The sequence below is a fragment of the Coregonus lavaretus genome, assembly GCF_964263955.1.
Source record: "Coregonus lavaretus genome assembly, chromosome: 12".
Classification (NCBI taxonomy): Eukaryota; Metazoa; Chordata; class Actinopteri; order Salmoniformes; family Salmonidae; genus Coregonus; species Coregonus lavaretus.
The window spans coordinates 41,682,150-41,702,103 of record NC_139999.1 but is presented as its reverse complement, the minus strand read 5'-3'; the positions used below and the strand labels follow the sequence as shown (position 1 = coordinate 41,702,103).

The 19,954-nt window shown below is 43.1% G+C and overlaps 1 protein-coding gene across 1 annotated transcript in view; it reads right to left on the bottom strand.

The window, feature by feature from the left end:
- Nucleotides 1-19,954, bottom strand: part of LOC311138839 (receptor-type tyrosine-protein phosphatase gamma-like) — a gene marked incomplete at its 5' end in the record, with an annotated part of 204,313 nt that overhangs the window by 12,852 nt on the left and 171,507 nt on the right. Inside the window, 7 exons of the mRNA XM_084173644.1 lie at nt 474-781; nt 999-1,133; nt 1,301-1,383; nt 1,919-2,015; nt 2,771-2,862; nt 11,370-11,461; nt 19,770-19,908. Of these exons, the coding sequence (XP_084029770.1) occupies nt 474-781; nt 999-1,133; nt 1,301-1,383; nt 1,919-2,015; nt 2,771-2,862; nt 11,370-11,461; nt 19,770-19,908 (946 nt within the window). The remainder of the gene's footprint in view (nt 1-473; nt 782-998; nt 1,134-1,300; nt 1,384-1,918; nt 2,016-2,770; nt 2,863-11,369; nt 11,462-19,769; nt 19,909-19,954) is intronic.

Genomic DNA, 19,954 nt, shown 5'->3' with positions numbered 1-19,954 from the left:
GCAGTTGCTTGTATGTACCGGTATGCTAACTAGCTACCTAACGTTAGTTGGCTACTAATACATCGAACTTGCCAGTATATTAACTATATGCTATCTAACTAACTACCCAACGTTTATTGACTTGATTATTCACTTCATTCTTAGCTTAGCTAAATGGTATAGTCATTGTGTGGTCTCAATGGACATTGTTAATGAAGTCGTAAGATGTCTAGCTAGTAATTTGTTATGCTAACAAGATAGCAAGAAGTTGCATAGCAACAGCATCAACTTCCGGTAGACAGGCAAAGCGCTAGTACACTCAACTGAAAGGATACTGTTTGTTTACGGTATACTAAAATTAACTAATAGTATATAGTATGTAGTATATACTCATTAAGTATGTAGTATACAGTATGTTAGTATGGGTATTCGAACACAGCTCATGTTTAGAGAACTGTAAGAACACTTTTTATTTGTTTTGAGAGCTATTGTACCTGCAGTGGACTAGGACGGGGCCCATGTCAGGTGTACGTGCTGCAGAGGAGCGCCCTATGAAGGTGAGGACAGGTAGGGTGTACTCCGGCACGCCCATGTCAGGCCACTGGGTGTAGTGATACTGGATCACCATCCGCTCGTTCTGACGCCCCTTCGGGTTGCCCTTCTGACCCTTTTTGACTTTGGTGTTCCGTATGAGGAATCGTCTCAGTGTGTAGCAGGCATGAACATTAGTACTCTTCAGAGTCACCACGATGTTGCCATACTCCTCACTGCTCTCTGTGGGCCAGTACTGGTCACACTTCCTCTGTGAAAGAGAACAGTATTAATCTAATTCCATCTGTGAAAGGCAACAGTATTCATTTTTAACATTTTTATCCAGAGCGACTTACAGGAGCAATTAGGCCTTGCTCAAGGGCACATCAACATATTTTTCACCTAGTCTGCTCAAGGATTCAACTGTGAAAAGACAACAGTAACACCTACAGTCAAAATACTGTGAATGCCAGAGGGAGGCCACCTACCCTTCCTTTCTCTACCAGGTTAGTGATCATGACAATGATACCAGTGTTCTGCTCCCACACCATCCTCCAGAAGTCCTCGAAGGTGGACTTGAGAGGGCCCTGGGCCGCGATGTAGGCCTTGGGACTGTTATAACCCTGTTGAGAGGAAATGAGGGGGCTCAGTAACACCAGTACACTCGCAAAGAGAGCAAGTACACATAGGGTGAGTACTAGACAATATATAATGACAGAGAGAGAACATCGAGCATACATAAAGACATAGACAGATAAAAGGTACTCAATACATCAATTGGTTGACTTACATCTACATAGTTAGCGTTGATGAAGTCACTGTGTTTGGCATCTTTCCCAGTCAAGGGTCGTAACTTCACTCTACTGTGATCATCTGTCAACATAGAAAATGAATATTAGCCTCATCCTGCATTGCCTTTTTAACGTCACATGTTAATATGAACATGAGGTCTGATACCAACAGGCTCAGAGATAGAAACTATCTACAAGCAATCAGACTGTTGAACACTTGAACTGGACTGACCACCTGCTCTGATTCTCAGCACCTTAGCACACATGCACACACTCACGCACACACACACCCACACACAGACAGACACACACACACATCACAACTGCTGATACCATACCTTTATTATGATTGCTAAATACTGCACAGTTTAAACACTTGCCCCCCAATCCCCCCAAAAATGTATAAATATTTGACAAAAATGGTGCCTTCCTGTATTATACTTACACTAATTATATTTATTACATTCTACTGAGCCATTTACTTTATGGTAGTATTCTTATATTTTATTATTGTTGTTGCACTGTCGAGAAGGAACCTGCAAGTAAGCATTTCATTGGACGATCTATACCATGTGTATCCCGTACATACGACTAATACATCTTGAAACTGGACTTACAGGCCACGATGTTGATGTATCTGTTTTTGTGCTTGTTGTCAGGGTGATTGGAATGTTCTGCTGTGATCTTCAGGTCCACTGTACAGCGCTGGACCTCCTAGAGAGAGAAAGAAAGAGAGAGAGAGAGAGAGAGAGAGAGCAGAGGGGGAGGGAGATAGGGGGGAGAGAGGTGGGTGAGAAAGTGAGAGAGGGGGGTGAGTGGTCATAGTTATAGTGGGGTCAGTTATGTGAAGAATGACAATTTCAAAATAAACCCTCTATCTAAAATGATTTGTTTCTGAACAGTATTTTTCAGTTCAATGATTTGCTTGAATTGCATTACATACATGATAAGTATCTAACTGAGTTTTAATCAGAGGTGGGATTTCTACACACATCTGTTACAGCTAGTCCAGCACCATGGGGCTCTGTTTGAATGACCTAGTATGAATAAAGTATGTTCACGTTCACCCCACTGGATAACCCCAATTTGACAAGGGCCTCTGGGGGGACGTGTGTTAGCCTTGTGCCTCAACCTGGTCACAGAGACAGTGTGTTCCTGTCCAGCCAACCAGCAACTAGACCCTTTGTTAATTAACCTTCCTCACACTCAGCCATCTGCTCCACAATACTAACACACACACACACGTTTCTGTATGAATACATACTACACATGCCCTGTACACACTTCATAATGTTTACACAGACATAGACAGTAATGTACACCCCTACAAACAACATACACCAGACATATGAGAATAATCAGACACACATCTAGACACACACACTCCTCTTCATCCCAGAGGTAGCCTACTTATCAACCCTCAACAATATTAGAAAGGCTGAGGGAGAAAGACTGTGTTGTGTTCCTACCTCAAACTCCTCAGAGAAGCCGTGCAGGTTGTTGGAGTAGAGCTCCATGATGTGTTTGATGAACTGCCTGACAGGGATGGCATCCATGTCATCTGTAGGGAAGACATATCACACTTAGAGAGAAAGACCAACCACATCCACAAATGTATGTGGGTGACGGTGTGCCTGTGTTCCCGTGTGTGGCTGTATGTGTTTGAGAGGGAGAAGAGAAAGAAGAGAGAGAGAGAGGAGAGAGAGAGAGAATGTGCACAAATGTGTTTTAGCATAACTGTGTTATGAGCTTGCAGAACATAAATAACATTACATTTATAACATCTTCCATATTTTAGACTAACCAATTAAAGGCCAGGTATATTGATGTCCCTTCAGCCTGTATCTATCTCTCAGAGGTACAGTACAACGTGACACTGCTCTCCACTAGTATGGCACAGAATTACAAATGAACCAGCAATCTGCCATGCATTTACTGCCTCTCCACACAGACACTGTCAGAGTAGAACATACTGTATATGGGGACAGAGTAGGAGTGCTGATCTAGGATCAGGTCATCCCTGTCCATGAAACTAGTCTTAAATCAGCACATCCCACTATGCGTCCCACTGAGACTAATAACTACCCCAGTAGTACAGAAATGATTAGCATGCGCGTCACTCATCACACTGAAATGCCCCACCGACATCCTTACAGATAAAAATAATCATTCTGTGGACACAGCTAGTTTTGTTGTACTTTACGTTGAGAACAACACATATTAGCCATGTCACACAGAGCGGCGTGAATGACACCACAGCGATACAAGCAGAGTCACTGGCGGACAAAGCCATAATTGTCTAATGTGGGTGTTTAGAGGGGGTGGCATCTGTGTCAGATGAGCCACATCAGTCCCAGATTACCCATTAGGGAGGGGATGTGATGGGGATGAGGTGGCCACTGTCACACAGAAAGAGCCATCAGGACAAAGGGTGTGTGTGTTCAGGAAAGATCAACCAGCTGCTGGGTTTGTCTGCTGGAGCGTGTTATTACATCCATATTACAGCCAATACACAGATGGGACCACTGGCAGGCAGGCATTCCCTGACTCACTTCATTTGTCAACTGTCTTCCATTTATAAACTAATCAATGGAGCTGATTAAACTACTATGGGCCAATTTTGATTTATTAAACCTTTGAAGCTGTGCACACATTTTGCATCTCTTAATTCAGGAGAGAATCTAACAAGAAGGGATATGAGGAAAGGGGGAATAAAGACATATGCACGTGCACACACGCGAACACAGCAGACCAGCAGACCCCTCTCCTTCTGCCGTTCTCTTCCTAATTAAACCCCTGTCACATAACCTTCCAGTGGGGGGATGGATTTAGCATTTCAGAAGCTGTAAAACAATCACTGTTCTATAAAGCCCACTCGTAAACCCCAACACCCACTTAACACTGTTTTCTGAGCTGGCATAGAGACTTGACGGTACAGAAAGAAGCAATTAGTCTCCAGAGAGAGGACACATGAGAGAGAGGAGACATGAGAGAGAGGAGACAGAGAAGACAGAGACAGAGAGAGAGAGAGAGAGAGAGAGAGAGAGAGAGAGAGAGAGAGAGAGAGAGAGAGAGAGACAGAGACAGAGACAGAGAGAGAGACAGAGAGAGAGAGGACAGAAAAAGGAGACAGAGAGAGCAAAAGAGAGAGTGACAGTGAGCGAGAGACGACAGAGAGAGAATGAGAGAGGGAGAGAGAGAGAGGAGACATGAGACATGGAGTGAGAGAGGAGACAGAGAGAGAAAGTGAGAGCGAGAGAGAGGAGAGACAATAAGAGCAGACTGGATGGAGTCAATACAGACATCAGCTGTATTCTTTAAGTGAACCATCAGTCGCGAAGAGTCTCTCTGCTCTCTTAAAGGAACGGTATACACTACGCACGCCACAGCCTTCTTACCATCTTTTTGACTAGATGACACTACACTGGGCTCTGAAGTCTCTCCCAGAGAAGAACCCCCTCATATCACTCCTAATAGAGCAGTCGCAAGTGCCTTTACATGCACTGAGTGGTTGAGTGGCTGAGTGAAGACTTAATCAAGAATAATCTCCAATACTCTCAAAAATGTGATGTTTTGGTGCCTCTAGGGCAATTCAGATGGCTGATTGATGACCTTTTTACTGAAGAATATGTTTGTTTTCTTTGATTGTGTTTTGTATCTCTGTTTTGCTTTTCATACTGTGTATATTTTTGTAATTACAGGGCTCTTTTGAAATAGAGTCTTTGGTCTCAGCATAACTCCCTGGCAAAATAAAGGTTAAATAAAAATAAATAAAACATTGACACCAGTTTCACTGAAAGAGTGAGTCTAAATGATAAAATCAACCATGAGACCACATGCAGAATGAGAGGACATCATTGGGAGCATATCAGAGCTTGTTTCCAGTCAGATGACTTTGTTCTTTCTCTCCTTTGACTTCTTCACATATGGTTATTGATTCATTCAGAGGAAATGCTCAGTCTAGTCTACACTTGTCCAGAGGGATCTGAGGTGTTAAAATCTGACCAGAGTACAGATATTGAATAACTTGTCTCAACAAGACTTAACCACATGGAACGGCTCAGCTTCAAATACACAACATTGTATAAGAGATACCTAGAGAGAATAGTGAATCATTTTCTGGAATAATATAGAGAGGGATGGAGAACCAGGATGAACATACTCTCAGCATTTAGACTCCTATATAGTTAGGTGGGACTTGCGAAGCAAAAGAAACGCTGTTCAAACTTTAAAACGTGTTCACTGGTCAGGACCAGTGTGCTCACATACAACTTGTTGATATGTTTTATACTTTTTAAGTTATACATTTTTGTATCTTTTTGTCCTCCATCCACTTTCATGGGATTTCCTCAAAATTCTAAAGGTCCCATTGTGACATCATCACTTCCAACATTACATTCACTGTAAATGTAACCAGCAACTTTTGACACAAATCAGCTACTTAAATTTTGACCACTTTCCCAACAAGTTAGACAATCAATAGATAGAGCTGTTTTAGTAACCATCAACTGTTTTCATTATAGATGCAGTAAGTCATGTCAGAAGCTAGAAAATTCATTACATACCAACAACAGCTGCAGATTCAATAAAACTACATCACATTTTGAAGTTAACTTTCCTTGCTTTGTCTAACAACACTATCATGAATCTAGCAAAGAAGTGTTGTGGGTCAGAGTGCAGTATTTATTTAGTTTCATAGCATAAACATTTGTTAGCATGTTTATCACACTGGCTTTAGCCACGGAGGGAGCAGGCCTGCCAAGGCAAGTGTTGCCTAGCAACACGTGCCTCGGAGGGAGACAACTCTTTATAGCGCAACAAATTCCCATGATTTGTGAATCTGTTTCGGACCGAACAGCTAGCACTAAGATTTCTAATGCTTCCCCGGTCTGGACAACCTGGAATGATACTGAGAAAATGTCTAATGCTCACTAGCATCATCCTCCTTCTCAAGATCATGCCCTGTGCTCTAAATAACTCAACTGGCTAGTTTGCCTGTCTGTAAAGAAAAGGGTGGGCGGTACGTTGATCCTGCTGCCCTGATTGGATCTAGCGAAGCTGTCTCCACTCACTCGCTTCATATTTAGCCCGATAACTTCTCATCGCACTTTGATCAGTTTTCACACACAACGTAGTTTAGACTCTGACCACAACCACACAACAATTGACCACACAAGTACTGAACCACACAACTACTGACCACAACCACACAACTACTGACCACAACCACTGACCACACAACTACTGACCACAACAACTACAGACCATAACTACAGACCACAACTACTGAACACAACCACAAAACTACTCACCACAGCTACTGACCACAACTACACAACTACTGAACCACACACCTACTTACCAAAACTACTGACCACAACTATTGACCACAACAACACAACTACTGACCACACAACTAATGACCACAACTGCTGAACACAACTACTGACCACAACTATTAACCACAACTACTGACCACATCTACTGACCACAACCACCAACAAATGACCACAAGCAAAAAACTATTGACCACAACTACTGACCACAACTATTGACCACAACTACTGAACCACACAATTACTTACCAAAACTATTGACCACAACCAGGCTATCCTAACTTCAAATTATGTTCAACTTGTATCAACTATAGCAATATACATTTGCATAAAATAATCCACCAACAGCAACTCTTGAACCGTTCAATTTATTTTATTTTATTTTCTTATTTCACCTTTATTTAACCAAGTAAGCCAGTTGAGAACAAGTTGTCATTTACAACTGCGACCTGGCCAAGATAAAGCAAAGCAGTGCGAAAAAAAAAAAAAAAAAAAAAAAACACAGAGTTACATATGGGGTAAAACAAAACATAAAGTCAAAAATACAACAGACAATATATATACAGTGTGTGCAAATGTAGCATGTTATGGAGGTAAGGCATTAAATAGGCCATAGTGCAAAATAATTACAATTAATATTAACACTGGAATGATACATGTGCAAGAGATGATGTGCAAATAGAGATACTGGGGTGCAAATGAGCAAAATAAATAACAATATGGGGATGAGGTAGTTGGGTGGGCTAATTTCAGATGGGCTGTGTACAGGTGCAGTGATCGGTAAGGTGCTCTGACAACTGATGCTTAAAGTTAGTGAGGGAGATAAGAGTCTCCAGCTTCAGAGATGTTTGCCATTTGTTCCAGTCATTGGCAGCAGAGAACTGGAAGGAATGGTGGCCAAAGGAGGTGTTGGCTTTGGGGATGACCAGTGAGCTATACCTGCTGGAGCGTATACTACGGGTGGGTGTTGCTATGGTGACCAATGAGCTAAGATAAGGCAGGGATTTGCCTAGTAGTGATTTATAGATGGCCTGGAGCCAGTGGGTTTGGCGACGAATATGTAGTGAGGACCAGCCAACAAGAGCGTACAGGTCACAGTGGTGGGTAGTATATGGGACTTTGGTGACAAAACGGATGGCACTGTGATAGACTAGAGTGTTGGAGGCTATTTTGTAAATGACATCGCCGAAGTCAAGGATCGGTAGGATAGTCAGTTTTACGAGGGCATGTTTGGCAGCATGAGTGAAGGAGGCTTTGTTGCGAAATAGGACGCCGATTCTAGATTTAACTTTGGATTGGAGATGCTTAATGTAAGTCTGGAAGGAGAGTTTACAGTCTAACCAGACACCTAGGTATTTGTAGTTGTCCACATACTCTAGGTCAGACCCGTCGAGAGTGGTGATTCTAGTCGGGTGGGCGGGTGCCAGCAGTGTTCGATTGAAGTGCATGCATTTAGTTTTACTAGTGTTTAAGAGCAGTTGGAGGCTATTGAATGAGTGTTGTATGGCATTGAAGCTCGTTTGGAGGTTTGTTAACACAGTGTCCAATGAAGGGCCAGATGTATACAAAATGGTGTCGTGTGCGTAGAGGTGGATCTGAGAGTCACCAGCAGCAAGAGCGACATCATTGATATACACAGAGAAAAGAGTCGGCCCAAGAATTGAACCCTGTGGCACCCCCATAGAGACTGCCATAAGTCCAGACAACAGGCCTTCCGATTTGACACATTGAACTCTATCTGAGAAGTAGTTGGTGAACCAGGCGAGGCAGTCATTTGAGAAACCAAGGCTATTTAGTCTGTCAATAAGAATGCGGTGGGCAAGTTGCAGCGCGGAGGGTGCAGAGCTGGTGGCCGGGGTAGTTGTAGCCAGGTGGAAAGCATGGCCAGCCGTAGCAAAATGCTTGTTGAAATTCTCAATTATTGTAGATTTATCGGTGGTGATAGTGTTTCCTAGCCTCAGTGCAGGGTGCTCTTATTCTCCATGGACTTTACAGTGTCCCAAAACTTTTTGGAGTTAGTGCTACAGGATGCAAATATCTGTTTGAAAAAGCTAGTCTTTGCTTTCCTAACTGCTTTTGTATATTGGTTCCTAAAGTTTCATATCGCGGGGGCTATTCGATGCTAATGCAGTACGCCACAGGATGTTTTTGTGCTGGTCAAGGGCAGTCAAGTCTGAGGAGAACCAGGGGCTATATCTGTTCTTAGTTCTGTCTTTTTTGAATGGGGCATGTTTATTTAAGATTGAGAGGAAATTACTTTTAAAGAACAACCAGGCATCCTCTACTGACGGAATGAGATCGATATCCATCCAGGATACCTGGGTCAGGTCAATTAGGAAGGCCTGCTCGCTAAAGTGTTTTAGGGAGCGTTTGACAGTGATGAGGGGTGGTCGTTTGACCACGGACCCGTTACGGACGCAAGCAATAAGGCAGTGATCGCTGAGATCCTGGTTGAAGACAGCGGAGGTGTATTTAGAGGGTAAGTTAGTCAGGATGATATCTATGAGGGTGCCCATGTTTATGGATTTAGGGTTGTACCTGGTAGAGCTAGAGACATCAAACCAACTTTCACATGTTCAGGCTATCCTAACTTCAAATTCTTTAAAACTTTTTTGATCAACTATAACTATACAACTTTGCATGAAATAACTCACCAAACAGTAATTTGTTAACAGTTCAAGCTAAAGACACCAAACCAACTTTCACATGTTCAGGCTATCCTAACTTCTCATCTACCTACTTTTTCAACTATAACCAGACACCACCATTACTACTGCTACAAACAAACTAGCAAACACACCACATTTTCTTCAGGAAATGTAATTTTCAGTGATCACTGTTAGCCTAGAGTGTATTTATTAGATAGCTGTAGTTCTATCTATCAGTAAGTCTACATACAAAGTGGCGCAGTGACCTCCCGAGTGGCGCAGTGGTCTAAGGCACTGCATCGCAGTGCTAGCTGTGCCACTAGAGATCCTGGTTCGAAACCAGGCTCTGTCGTAGCCGGCCGCGACCGGGAGACCCATCGGGCGGCGCACAATTGGCCCAGGGAAGGGCAGGGAATGGCCGGCAGGGATGTAGCTCAGTTGGTAGAGCATGGCGTTTGCAACGCCAGGGTTGTGGGTTCGATTCCCACAGGGGGCCAGTATGAAAAAATAAATAATAATGTATGCACTCACTCGCTCTGGATAAAAGCATGTGCTAAAAAAAAAAAAAAAAACTATTCTACATAGTTCTTCATAAGAATAGTTTTAAAGAGATGTCATTACTAGATGCACCATCATATTTCTCTCCTCAAATAATAGCCTAAAACTTTCTAATCATTACATCATCATTCAACTAAAATCAAACTTCATTTATACTGAACGTTTTACAAAAGTAAATTGTGCATCTATTTATCTGAAACCCACAGCATGAATGATTCAGAGTTGCTTTGCTTTCCTAAGAGTGTTGTCCACATGATCTTGCTTTTTATTCCATCTTCTGCCAGAAGATCGCTTTATCCTGTCTTTCTTCTTTTAGTTGTAGTTTAGACATTTTTGTGATCGAACTGCCCCACAATCCAAAGTAATAAGGTTGATATAGTAGTCTATCAAAGTAATCAGACCAATTATTTTACTACATTTCACTTTGACTATATGTAACTGCTTTGCTTTAAATAGTAAAGATAAACTTTTGAAACTTATACCACTACCACAAAACTACTTTTAAAGAGTTAAAGCAAGTCCCACCAATTGTACTTCATGTACAATCTACACTGAACAAAAATATAAACGCAACATGTAAAGTGAAATAAAAGATCCCAGATATTTTCCATACGCACAAAAAGCTTATTTCTCTCAAATTGTGTGCACAAATGTGTTTATATCCCTGTTAGTGAGCATTTCTCATTTGCCAAGATAATCCATCCGCCTGACAGGTGTGGCATATCAAGAAGCTGATTAAACAGCATGATCATTACACAGGTGCCCCTTGTGCTGGGGACAATAAAAGGCCACTCTAAAATGTGCAGTTTTGTCACACAACACAATGCCACAGGTGTCTAATGTTTTGAGGGAGCATGCAAATGGCATGCTGACAGCAGAAATGTCCATCTGAGCTATTGCCAGATAATTGAATGTTAATTTCATAAGCCGCCTCCAACATCGTTTTAGATAATTTCAAACTCAGTAAAACCTTTGAAATTGTTGGATGTTGCATTTATATTTTTGTTCAGTATAGTTGTCAAATAAACTCACCAAATGGTTGTAGGTTCTACAAAAAGCCTTACATTTACTACCAGGTAGAGACTTCTAGAATAAGGTGTGTGTGGAGTGAGTGGGCAATAGTTTGTAAACACCAACACTGCATAAAGGTTTAATTGAATTTGGCCCTCAGGCTAGAGGTGTTAAGAAAGAGATAGGGGGTGCACGTTCAGAACTGTGTGCTACATTAAATTCAACAGAAACGGTAATTTACTGAATAGCCAATTGAAAAATATTGTGATTTTGGTCGCCCCGAGGGCGAATATCGTATAGTGTGCTGCACGAGTTTTGATATTTCAAATGGTCACACCCATATTGATCAGGCCACACCTCGCCACACTCACCAAACTGGAGCAAACATACCTCAAAGGCTTTTGAAAAACGGTGGGCACTGTTTTGGGGAAACGTGTCGTTCAGTACAAACTGTCAGTGTATGCCAGTTGAGGGTGTGTTAGGATGTGTTATGTAGCGTATTGGGCGGGTCTCACCTGGGATGGGGATGACAGGGATGTTCTCATTGGCCACCACCCTGGGAGAACTACTGTCCTCCACATAAAAGTGAGCTGTCTGGAAAAACCTCCTGTAGACACACAGAGGAGAGGAAATAGTTAACCCAACATAAACACTTGTACCACACAGAAGAGAGGAACATGATGCAGAGTACCATCAGTACCACATCGAAAGAGGCCACATGTAGTGGCACAGATAAATATCCCCATCCTTTGCACTTTAACATTAATTTGCATCAAACATTTCGGGTCCAAACAAATAATGACTACATGATTTTCATTTCAAACATCACAACCATAACTTTATTAAATTGTTGCATAAACTAACTGTAATTGCAGCACTCTTTTTGGTGCCTTGTCTGCAGCATGGTGGCCAGGTGTACTTGTTAGAGGGTGTGCCGCTAATTGGCATGTCCTTTTACCTCTGTCCAGCATAGGGGAAATTGATTGTTGTAACCCGTTTTGACCACTGTGATTTAGCTAACACAAAACAGCACAGAGAGAGTTAACACCCCATCCGTGACAGGTTAAAACATCAGAGTGCTGAAGTGCAATTCCATGGTAACAGAGTGACACAGACTTAGATTTTGTAACTTTAAAATGTATGTCAAACAAAAACCAATCATTGCAAAGTTAATCAAACCTTACAACTCTATGAACAATGACTACTTTTAACAATTTCCTCTGAACATTTTACTAAAACACGTTTAATTGAATAACAGTGCAGATGCAAAGTTTGGTAACAGAATGACAGTTTGTGCTGTTTGTGCCTTCATTCTGTTACCAAACTTTGCATCTGCACTGTTCTTCAAGTAAATATATATTTTGTTTTTTTCTTGGATGTTGTTAATAGTAGTCCTTGGTTTGTTTAACTTTGAAATCATTGGTTTTTGCTTGACATACATTTAAAAGTGAAACATCTTTAAAATGGCACTCTGTTCTCATGGAACTGCCCTAAATATAATTACACAGACAAAGCTGGCAGTTAAACTACACCTGAAAGCCCCAGGGCGATTAGAACCAGCCCTATTTACAACCCTGCTGATGTCACATAGGTATGACTCGGTAGATGATGACCACCAGACACAACAACACCCTGCTATTACAGGGGAAAAGTACACACACACACACACACACGCACACACACAACCTCCTGTAAAGACACACAGTGAGCAGACCATTAGGAACAGGTAAACAACAACACTGACCCAGGGACAAACACCATGCTACATTTAGCCCTGGTCCCTGACTGCTGGATGTAAGACAACACACAGCAGAGACTAAATACAGCAGGACTATATACAGCCCTGGCAGTCTCTCTCTGCCATATACGACTGGGAGAAATCCAGGTGAATGCCCTTCCAATTCATCATTACTAGTGGGAAACGTATATATCATCCCTGAGCTCCGGACTTCTCCCACATGCGGACCTCTGACATTATTTATAAAAAGCATCTATTAATATGGTTTTTGAACATTATAATTTGTTTACAAACATGATAGCTGTATTTTTTGTTTATGGTTGACACAGCTTGTTGGCCATTAGCCAATTGGCATTTCTCAACAAGTTCAATGCACGTGAATGCATCCAACTGGTATTTACGACTTCACAACTGGTAATTACCATCTTCCCACTTGCTTACCTCAACTACCTCAACTAGCCGGTGCCCCCGCACATTGACTATGCAACGGTACCCCCCTGTATATATAGCCTCCCTACTGTCACTTTATTTTACTGTATATATAGCCTCCCTACTGTCACTTTATTTTACTTCTGCTCTTTTTTTCTCAACACGTTTTTGTTGTTGTTTTATTCTTACTTTTTTGTTTAAAATAAATGCACTGTTGGTTAAGGGCTGTAAGTAAGCATTTCACTGTAATGTCTGCACCTGTTGTATTCGGCGCATGTGACCAATAAAATTTGATTTGATTTGATTTGATTATGAACGCAGCATACCCTTATGGCTTCAGTTAACCCTTCATTTGAGTTGCTTACTCTGTTCTGCTTTGTAGACCTCAGTTTTTACATGTAAGTTTTATTTTTCTTTATTTACAGACCTTATAGTACTCTTTTTATGCACTATGGTTTTAGATTTCTCTTACTTTGTAAACCACTTAAAGTTTAGGAAAATAAACCCCCTAATAATTGCATTGCACCCTACTCAGTTGTCTCTCGTTGCCTGCTTGGTCCGTCCCTTACACTGTTCTCATTGTAATTGCATAATTGTAACCCATTTTTACCACTGTGAGTTAGCTAACACAAAACAGCACAGAGAGAGTTAACACTCCATCAGAGACAGGTTAAAACATCATTATTCAGCTCCCAAGTGGCGCAGTGGTCTAAGGCACTGCATCACAGTGCTTGAGGTGTCACTACAGACCCGGGTTCGATCCCAGGCTGTCTCACAATGAGGCGGCGCACAATTGATCGCCAGCTGGACGGTGTTTCCTCCGACACATTGGGTGCGGCTGGCTTCCGGGTTAAGCGAGTAGTGTGTCAAGAAGCAGCGCGGCTTGGCAGGGTTGTGTTTCGGAGGATGCTTGGCTCTCGACCTTCGCATCTCCCGAGTCCGTAGGGGAGTTGCAGCGATGGGACAACACTGTAAACTACCAATTGGATATCACGAAAAAGGGGTAAAAAGTACCCCAAACTAAATAATATATATACAGTATCAGTCAAAAGTTTGGACACACCTACTCATTCAAAGGCTTTTCTTTATTTTTAAGATGTTTTACATTGTAGAATACTAGTGAAGACTTCAAAACTATGAAATAACACATATGGAATCATGTAGTAACCAAAAAAGTGTTAAACAAATAAAAATATATTTTATATTTGAGATTCTTCAAATAGCCACCCTTTGCCTTGATGACAGCTTTGCACACTCTTGGCATTCTCTCAACCAGCTTCATGAGGTAGTCACCTGGAATGCATTTCAATTAACAGGTGTGACTTCTTAAAAGTAATTTGTGGAATTTATTTCCTTCTTAATGTGTTTGAGCCAATCAGTTGTGTTGTGACAAGGTAGGGGTATATAGAAGATAACACTATTATGGCAAGAACAGCTCAAATAAGCGAAGAGAAACGACAGTCCATCATCACTTTAAGACATGAAGGTCAGTCAATACGGAACATTTCAAGAACTTTGAACGTTTATTCAAGTGCAGTCGCAAAAACCATCAAGCGCTATGATGAAACTGGCTCTCATGAGGACCGCCACAGGAATGGAAGACCCAGAGTTACCTCTGCTGCAGAGGATAAGTTCATTAGAGTTACCAGCCTCAGAAATTGCAACCCAAATAAATGCTTCACAGAGTTCAAGTCACAGACACATCTCAACATCAACTGTTCAGATGGGACTTTGTGAATCAGGGCTTCATATTATTTTAATTTTTTTGTCATTTAGCAGATGCTCTTATCCAGAGTGACTTACATTTAGTGAGTGCATACATTTTCATACTGGCCCCCCGTGGGAAACGAACCCACAACCCTGGCATTGCAAGCGCCATGCTCTACCAACTGAGCTACATGGGGCCAGTATGGTCATGGTCGAAATGCTGCAAAGAAACCACTCCTAAAGGACACCAATAAGAAGAAGAGACCTGCTTGGGCCAAGAAACACGAGCAATGGACATTAGTCCGGTGGAAATGTGTCCTTTGTCTGAAGTACAAATTCGCGATTTTTGGTTCCAACCGCCATGTCTTTGTGAGACGCGGTGTGGGTGAACGGATGATCTCCGCATGTGTATTTCCCACCATAAAGCATGGAGGAGGAGGTGTTATGGTGTGGGGGTGCTTTGCTTGTGACACTGTATGTGATTTATTTAGAATTCAAGGCACACTTAACCAGCATGGCTACCACAACATTCTGCAGCGATACGCCATCCGATCTGGTTTGGGCTTAGTGGGACTATCATTTGTTTTTCAACAGGACAATGACCCAACACACCTCCAGGCTGTGTAAGGGCTATTTTACCAAGAAGGAGAGTGATGGAGTGCTGCATCAGATGACCTGGCCTCCACAATCCCCCGACCTCAACCCATTTGAGATAGTTTGGGATGAGTCGGACGGCAGAGTGAAGGAAAAGCAGCTAACAAGTGCTAAGCATATGTGGGAACTTTTGGAAAAGCATTCCAGGTGAAGCTGGTTGAGAGAATGCCAAGAGTGTGCAAAGCTGTCATCAAGACAATGGGTGACTATTTGAAGAATCTCAAATATAAAATATATTTTGATTTGTTTAACACTTTTTTGGTTACTACATGATTCCATATGTGTTATTTTTATAGTGTTGATGTCTTCACTATTATTTTACAATGTAGAAAACAGTAAAAATAAAGAAAAACCCTTGAATGAGTAGGTGTGTCCAAACTTTTGACTGGTACTGTATATACAATTCCCAGGTTGTTGTTACTGTCAAAGGCGTCAGTGTGATGAATTCCATGGTAACAGAGTGACACAGACTTTTTCACTTTACAAAAGTGACCAAAAACCAATCATTACAAAGTTAATCAAACCATAGACAGTGACTACTTTCAACAATTTCCTCTGAACATTTTACAAAAACACATTTCATTGAATAACAGTGCAGATGCAAAGTTTGGTACCAGTATGACAGTTTGTGCTGTTTGTGCCTTCATTCTGTTACCAAACTTTGCATCTGCACTGTTCTTTGAGTAAATCTGTTTTTGTAAAAAAATTCCATGGAAATTGTTAAAAGTAGTCCTTGGTGTGTTTAACTTTGCAATCATTGGTTTTTGCTTGACATACATTTTAAAGTGAGAAATCTGAGTCTCAATGTCACTCTGTTCTCATGGAACTGCCCTAAATATAATTACACAGACAGAGCTGGCAGTTAAACTACACCTGAAAGCCCCAGGGCGATTAGAACCAGCCCTATTTACAACCCTGCTGATGTCAAATAGGTATGACTCGGTAGATGATGACCACCAGACACAACAACACCCTGCTATTACAGGGGAAAAGTACAAACACACACACACACACGCACGCACACACACAACCTCCTATAAAGACACACAGTGAGCAGACCATTAGGAACAGGTAAACAACAACACTGACCCAGGGACAAACACCATGCTACATTTAGCCCTGGCCCCTGACTGCTGGACGACAGGCAACACACAGCAGAGACTAAATACAGCAGGACTATATACAGCCCTGGCAGTCTCTCTGCCTCCAACATGTACACACAAGCACAATCCCTCAATGACTAGCTAGTCGCTAGTCTTGAGAATTTTTGGTAAAGTATTGTCCGAGGCATTTTGAAATGTCACCCAACGTCTTCTGTGTCTAGGAGCTTAAGAGAGAGGTGAAGACAGACAGCAAGGAGAAAAGGAGTGCTGCAGCCTACAGTAGTAGTAGGAGTCACTCTCTAACCTCACAGAGCCTTCACCTGCACTCACACAGAAACAAATCCATTCAGTATACACCAGCTTTTCCTATCTGGGTTACTCCTACCAGTATGTCTACTGACGTTCCCCTAACAGTATGTCTACTGACGTTCCCCTACCTACCGGTACTTGATGCAGAGGAGAGAGCAGATGCTGGTCATTCTTGTCGAGAAAGAGAAGGAGGAAGGAAAAGAAAACAGGAGAGTGGCCTTATGGCAACTGCAGAAAGAGAGAGGAAGAGAGAGAGGGAGAGAAAGCGTGAGTGAGTGAGTGAGTGAGTGAGTGAGTGAGTGAGTGAGTGAGTGAGTGAGTGAGTGAGTGAGTGAGTGAATGAGTGAGTGAGTGAGTGAGTGAGTGAATGGGAGAGAAAGAGAGATACAGTTGAATTGAGAGGGAAAGAGCGAAAGAGAGAGGGATTGAAGAAATTAGGGGAGGGTCTCCCCTGGCTTGTGTCACACCCCTGCCCCCCTCCAACCCTGCCCCCCTGGCTAATTACTCCCTGATGGGGAATGTGTGGTGTGGTGTGGCTAGCTAACTAACCAGCCTCTCAACACCAACTCGCCTTACACTGGGGGAGGGGGGAACCCCATCAGAGAGATAGAGAGTGGGGTGGATGGAAGGAGAGAGGGAGGGAGGGAGGGATAGAAGTAGAAGACTGTCTCACTGGACTCTCAACACTTCCCATACTTCAAAAATAGACAGAGTGGGATGGATGGAAAGAAGTATAGAAGGATGATACATTTTCATTGGACAAAATTATCCTCCAGTCCAAACAGCCTGGCCCACCTCTTTCCCTAGCAACCCCTGACTCTGAGTGGATACTGAGAATCACTCTCTCCTACCTGAGTTAAATATATATTTATTGTTTTCCCCTTTAAACCTATGTGAAACATCTGTGAGGTCCCTCCAACCATGACCATATCCTCAAGCTAAACAGATGGAGCCCTCCCCTTTCATAGCAATTATTGTCTTAATAACCTTTTGACACACAAATCAGATCACTTAGATATACTCTCGACCAACAACAATACAACCTATTGAGACAAATACAAACATCAAATTGAGTGTTGAGGTGAAATACATGTAATCTAATCAGTGATCACATCATATTCACTGTAGTAAAAAGAGACAAAAAGTGATGCTGAGCTAATGACGACCATGTATGCATTTCACCATGATGAATAGCGACAGTGTTCTGAAAAATCTATTTGCATCTCCTCCATTGCATAGTCTTTCCCTTCTGACAGAGCAGAGATGGGGGAGTGAAAGAGGGATGAGAGGAGAGGAGAGGAGAGGGAGGAGAGGAGAGGAGAGGAGAGGAGAGGAGAGGAGAGGAGAGGAGAGGAGAGGAGAGGAGAGGAGAGGAGAGGAGAGAGAGGAGAGGAGAGGAGAGGAGAGGAGAGGAGAGGAGAGGAGAGGATAGGAGAGGAGAGGAGAGGATAGGAGAGGAGAGGAGAGGAGAGGAGAGGAGAGGAGAGGAGAGGAGAGGAGAGGAGAGGAGAGGAGAGGAGAGGAGAGGAGAGGAGAGGAGAGGAGAGGAGAGGAGAGGAGAGGAGAGGAGAGGAGAGGAGAGGAGAGGAGAGGAGAGGAGAGGAGAGGAGAGGAGAGGGAGGAGAGGAGAGGGAGGAGAGAGTGAACGGGTTGAGCTGGTCTTTCATCAGATCCTGTTCCCCCAGGGGAGAAAGCCAATGTCTGGGAGGTGTCAGCTCTCGTCATCGCCACAGCCCAGAGAGGGAGACAGACAGACAGACTTTCACTGTCACATCCCCACACTCCCCCTGCTACTCTCCCTCTCCCATCACATACCACAACGGCACTCATTCACTAGATCTATCACTGACTCACAGATTTATTAATTACTTCAATTTGTATTTCATGGAGCTGATCATCCTCTATTTTCCTCATTCCAACATTCACATCATTGGCTCTCTCTCACACACTCTCACAATGGCATCACCAGTACCAGTGAGACGGAGCCATAGTTACACACTGAACCCAGAAAGCCCATCAACCATACATTTCCATCGTCAAAAATCTTTAAATCCGGCCAAGCTTTTGCTCCTATGAAACAGCTCAAGGCAGAGCGGTGCATAAATAAATAAAGCAGAATGCATGGAGCTCAAGTAATGATCCATTGTGCTGTATAACACATTAGGCTGCAGTAGGCAGCACGTGCAGCCAGTCGTTAGCCTGTCCTGTGTAATTACTGAGGCTGAGTGAAAGTGTAGCGTGTGTGCATGTGTGTGTGGTTGGCATCACACTGCAGATGAACACACAGCTGGGCCCCCTCCAGGCACCATGGCCCCTGTGGGCTGGCCCCCCTGCAGAGATGAGTGTGAGGGAAGGGGGAGGAGAGAGGTATGAGGGAGGGAGGAATGGAGGGAGGAGAAAAGGAAGATGAGAGGGAGGGCTGCCAAAAAAGCAGTTATCCTCCACCAAGCAGGTTCCTGGTGGCCAGAAGCGTGCGGATGTGCATGTGCACACACACAGGAAAGTAGATGTCCCCAGGGGACAAGAGGACAGGTCACCCCACTCCAAACAGGAGTGCGTGTCTGTGAGGACAGCTAGGGCCAAGGGCCAGTGTGATTAGGTAAAGGAGAGAGAGGAGGGTTATCTGTTTCTGTGGCAGGGTTATAGAGGGTTAATTGACAGCTGTGACTGAGCAGAGCAGTGGGGATGGGGAGATAAACGGGACCTTTTATCACTTGGAGTGGAGGAGAGGAATGCAGGACAACATGGTGCAACTCCATCTTCTGCCCTGGGAAGGCTTTCATTGTCTTATAGCGGCAAACCAGACAAATGTTAATGACACTTCAATTCTTCAGAGTTCGTTTAGCAAGGTAGGTTCAGAGAGACACGACCACCCCCACACAATACACACACCCAACCTCAACCACACACACACACACACACACACACACACACACACACACACAGTAATAAAATAATATCTAATAATATCTTACCTCCAGTAGACCAGGACAGCCAGTAGCATGATGAGGCAGAGCAGAGTGAGCGCTGAGACCACCACTAGGGGGATGATCCACTCCATCCTGCCCACCACGGGGTGAGGGCTGCGGGTCATGTTGGACACACTGGTCCTGTCTGGAGGGGTGGGGGTGGAGGGATGGAGGTGGAGACACTTACAAAC